Raw genomic sequence first — 5,425 nt, 5'->3', positions numbered from 1 at the left:
GTGTGTGTTTAAATATAAAAATCATGAAATCATAGTGCTTATTTTAAGATAGAGACATTTCAATTCACGTCCTCAAACAAACCAGATATTGGGAGAGAGAGAGAGAGAGAGAGAGAGAGAGAGAGAGAGAGAGAGAGAGTGAGAGAGAAAGAGAGAGAGAGAGGTTGACTTGCAATTCATAAATTATAGATGTATAAATAGATAAATGGATTGATAGATGGATAGTTAAAAAGATGGAACGACAGACCTACACAAAACTAGAGAGATATAGATACGTCATCATCATCACCACCACCATCACCACCACCATCACCACCACCACCACCATCACCATCACCACCACCACCACCACCACCACCACCACCACCACCACCATCACCACCACAACCACCATCACCATCACCATCACCACTACCACCACCACCATCACCACCACCACCATCACCACCACCACCACCACCACCACCACCACCACCACCACCACCACCACCACCACCACCACCACCACCATCACCACCATCACCACCACCACCACCACCACCACCACCATCACCACCATCACCACCACCACCACCACCACCATCACCACTACCACAATCCTCTCTACCCCATTCCACAGAGAACAACAAAGGCCTCCAGTCTCTACCACATCACCTGCCACCCTGTAAGTCTTTTCTTCCAAGTTGAAAAATTTCCAAATTATTTTCGATCATTAAAAAGACAATATGTAAAATAGTACATACGATTTAATTTTTCTTGACAGAGACAATGCTGAGAACAGCCTTTTACTCATTCTACACATGAGTACGGTGAGAGAATGTGAGTAAAGAGCCTTTATCAAGAGCTTAATTATGCGCCTGTCAGAGGGAAAATCGAACCCTGGCTGGACCTTCCGGTTCAAAACGGGTGTCACACCACTAGACCACATAGCTGAAATAAAATACATAGTCTGCCATACGCTGGAAAAGCCCATCTTTAAAAATTTGGCCAGAAAACTCGTCCTTCAAATATCGATCGATGTAAATGACTCTCATCCTAGCAAAGACTTTCAAACCTGGGGCTTCGCAAAGTCCAAGGTTTGAGAGTTTTTGCCAAGATGAGAGTTATTTAAATCGATCGATATTTGAAGGACGAGTTTTCTGGCCAAATTTTTAAATATGAGTTTTTCCAGAGTCCGACTGTCCTGTCACTAAATGGGGCTATGTTATCTAGTGGTAGAGTAGACATTCGCCTTCGGATCTATCGGAAGATCCTTGGTTCGAGTCCCGCTCTTAGCTAGTTGAGTCATTGAAAAAGGCTCTTTATTTACATTCTACACCGCATCCAAGTGTAAAATGAGTACCTGGTAGTAAACAGCCTTATCTCTGTCGGATTTTTGTTGTTGTCAAATCGCCTTATACAGGTGTCCCATCTCGTCATACGTAACAAGGGCTATGTGGTCTAGTGGTATGACACTCGCTTTCGGATCGTAAAGTCCTGGGTTCGAGCCTCGCTCGTCGCATAGTTGAGTCCTTGGAAAAAGGCTCTTTATTCACATTCCCCCACCCGTACTAAGGTGTAAAATGAGTACCTGGCCATTCACAGCGTTGTCTATGTCGGAAAAAAAGTTTAATATCGCCTAACAGGCGTCATGTCTCGCCGTACATGTTAAGTGTTGAATAAAATTAGCTACAGACTCCTCGTAAAACGATTTGAACACATTTAGTGAGTATTGCTCTATAGATAGAATGAAGATGACATCACTCAGGTTTTTGTCATTGTCTTTTGCCATCCACGTTTATGAGTAATTCTCACTAAACTGTATTAACCATACTATAACAACCACGATTACAAATAGTGTTGTGTGATGGTCCGTTACATTTCCGGATGGCAATGTTGTGAGTTTCTTAGCCAAGTGCATACTATCTATATAAATTCTCCACGTTAACTCTCTCATCACCGGCCATTTTCAGGATCTTTTCCAAAACTATCACAAAAATAGATTTCCTTTTCACTTAATTAAACACATCAAGTTTATGCTATTCATTATTTGTTTTCGGCAAAATGAGCTCTTTTATAACTATCATAAACTTTTAAAATTGAGCTTTTATATAGCGCAATATCCACTAAACGTGCTCAAAGCGCTTTACAAGGGGTCCCTGGCCTACAGCAACATTTATCATGTAGGACGGGGCATGACGCCTGTTATGCGATATTACAATTTATTTACGGACAGAGACAACGATGTTAACGGCCAGGTACTCATTTTATACCTGAGTATGGTGAGAGAATGTGAGTAAAGAGCCTTTTCCGAGGACTCAACTATGCACCGAGCGCTAGGCTTGAACCCAGGAACTTCCGATCCGAAAGCGAGTGTCATAACTGGACCACATTGCCGCACATCAAGTTAAACACATCAAGTTAAACACATCAAGTTAAACACATCAAGTTAAACACATCAAGTTAAACACATCAAGTTCATGCTATTCATAATTTGTTTTCGGCAAAATGAGCTCTTTTATAATTATAATAAACACTTTTCCTCAAACGTTGAGATGTTACAAATGTAATCAGAACGAGAAAAATGTTGTTTGTATCGTAACGAATGTGACGATTTTCCTATAGATAGTATGCACTTGGCTAAGAAGTTCACAACATTACCATCCGGAAGTAAAACGGACCAACACACAAAACTGTGTTTAACCATGATCGTTTATAGTCTGGTCAATATAGTTTAGTGAGAATTACTCATAAACGCGGATGGCAAAAAACAATAAGAAAGACCTGAGTGACGTCATCTTCCAACTATCTATAGTTGGCAAGGAGAGGGTTAACCCTCTCCTTACCACCAATAGGAAAATCGTCACATTCGTTACAATGCAACCGACAATGGTCTCATTCTGATTTCTCTTGTACATCACAAAATGCTTTGATTACAGCTATAAATACTAAACACTGTGTTGTAGAGCTCTTTTTGCTGAACAACATTCTGTATAGAATGCACTTCTAACATTCTTGTTGGAGTAAGAAAAGTCTATTTTTGTGTATGGTAGGAGTGAATTTCCGGGAGAAATTCTAAAAATAGCTGGTAAAGAGAGAGGTAAGTTTACATCATATTTCTATTTCTATCGTTTGACAGTGTACACGTCCGACATCCTGCCAACCTACTCGGAAACACAGGAAACCAAGGTACCCATCACAGTGGCCCCAGCGGCCACCGACAAGGTCAAGGACGAATGCCCAGAGGAGACGACAGACAGCGTTCCACCGCCTCCTTACGTCATCACCCCTGCGGACCAGCCAATCCTCAGTAATACGGACGATGGTGACAAGAAAGTTTAGATGAACTAAACCACCTCGTCAGCAAGATGGACATTAATCGGCGTATTCGTAAAAACAAACAAAAACAAAACAAAAACAAAAACAAACCCAGACACGAATTCAAAAATTTGGCCAGAAAACTCGTCCTTCAATTATCGATCAATTGATAATAATAATAATAATAATAATAATAATAATAATAATAATAATAATAATAATAATAATAATAATAATAACAATAATAATAATAATAATAATAATAATTGATAATAATAATAATAATAATAATAATAATAATAATAATAATAATAATAATGATAATAATAATAATAATAATAATAATAATAATAATATAATAATAATAATAATAATAATAATAATAATAATAATAATGATAATAATAATAGTATTAATAATAATAGTAATAATTAACAATAATAATAATAATAATAATAATAATAATAATAATAATAATAATAATAATAATAATAATAATAATAATAATAATAATAATATAACAGCTTCATAATAAAAAGAACAAAAATACCAAACACGGAACGTTTCGGGGTCACAACCCTTCTTCAACCAACAACGAAACTGAATCAAAACATAAATTAAATATTCATTACTAAATTCCAAATTAATGACAGAGAAATTTTGTAGGTCCTCTCTGTTGAAGAAAAATCTTGGAAAGTCATAAAATCTCAAACCTGAGACTGCGCAAAGTTGCAGATTTGAGAGTTTCTGCCAAGATGATGAGAGTGAGTCCATTTAATTGATCGATGATAGAACATCAGAACGATGAGTTTTTATGGCCAAAATTTTTAATTCTTGTTTTATTTTTAAAATTTTTTTTTGAGTTTGGCAAATTTGTGACCCATTTTGTCCCAAAACAGTTTTATGTCGAGACGGGCCTGGGATGAAAATATAAATTTTAGACCAAACCCAAAACAGTTTTATGTCGAGACGGGCCCGTAATGAAAATAGAAATTTTAGACAAAACCGAAAACAGTTTTATGTCGAGACGGGCCTGTGATGAAAATAGAAATTTTAGACCAAACCCAAAACAGTTTTATGTCGAGACGGGCCCGGGATGAAAATAGAAATTTTAGACCAAACCCAAAACAGTTTTATGTCGAGACGGGCCCGGGATGAAAATAGAAATTTTAGACCAAACCCAAAACAGTTTTATGTCGAGACGGGCCCGGGATGAAAATAGAAATTTTAGACCTAACCCAAAACAGTTGAGTTCACATAAATTCCTTTATGGAAAGAGATGGTGTTTTGTTGACTAACTCTATCTTTATCACCCTTTATTCAGGATTGTTTTTCTCCCAGAAATACAATTTTTACTCAAAACAAGAATTGATTTTTTAACACTCAAACTATTATTGAAGCATCGGAAATGAAAAAAAAAAACAACAAAACAAATAAGCAAATCCCTCAAATGTTCACAGTCTTGATTATTTTGACTTTAGACTCAATTTTCTTCACCTCGTCCATTTCGACATAATACCAAATAGGCAGGGTGGGTCACATTTTACAGAGAAATTCTTTTATTTTTGTTTGTCTTTTCTTTATTTTTTTATTTTCTATTTTTCAGATAATCAAGTAACGAATTGTTTGTTGTTTTTTTGGTGCTTTGTTTGTTATTTGTTTTTCTTCAATTGCTTATAAAATATAATTGTGTTTTATTTATGGATACAATGTAAATGAAAACTGTAAAATTGTTCATCTTAAATTGGGGATTTCCCCCTTTTTCTATAATATGAAATCAATAAATCTGCAATGACAGAAATTATGAAGGACAACAGACAATACAGAGAAGTGATAAGACCTGGAACGAGATAAAAAAAAAGTTAGCTCAAGATAGAGAAGGATGGAAACTGTTTGTCTGTGGCCTATACCCTAACCCAGGGTGAAAACAGACAATACAGAGAAGTGATAAGACATGGAACGAGATAAAAAAAAAAGTTAGCTCAAGATAGAGAAGGATGGAAACTGTTTGTCTGTGGCCTATACCATGACCCAGGACAGTAAATGTACTATTTAAAATCAGAACCCAATACAAAGATTTAAGAGAGTATTTGTCGCCGACTTAAAATTCCAAAAATTCATAGTTGCC

The 5,425-nt window shown here is 36.4% G+C and overlaps 1 protein-coding gene across 1 annotated transcript in view; it reads left to right on the top strand.

The window, feature by feature from the left end:
• LOC144957666 (uncharacterized) overlaps window positions 1-5,019 on the top strand; it is a 9,675-nt gene extending 4,656 nt beyond the window's left edge. The window contains exons 3-4 of the mRNA XM_078889010.1: window positions 620-664; window positions 3,119-5,019. Of these exons, the coding sequence (XP_078745136.1) occupies window positions 620-664; window positions 3,119-3,293 (220 nt within the window). The 3' untranslated portion in view covers window positions 3,294-5,019. The remainder of the gene's footprint in view (window positions 1-619; window positions 665-3,118) is intronic.
• Window positions 5,020-5,425: the final 406 nt, after the last annotated feature.

The sequence above is a fragment of the Berghia stephanieae genome, chromosome 12, assembly GCF_034508935.2.
Source record: "Berghia stephanieae isolate SIO BIC M18660-M18661 chromosome 12, UCSD_Bste_1.3, whole genome shotgun sequence".
NCBI lineage: Eukaryota > Metazoa > Mollusca > Gastropoda > Nudibranchia > Aeolidiidae > Berghia > Berghia stephanieae.
The sequence above is the reverse complement of the archived record's forward strand: the minus strand, read 5'-3'. Positions and strand labels throughout refer to the sequence as shown.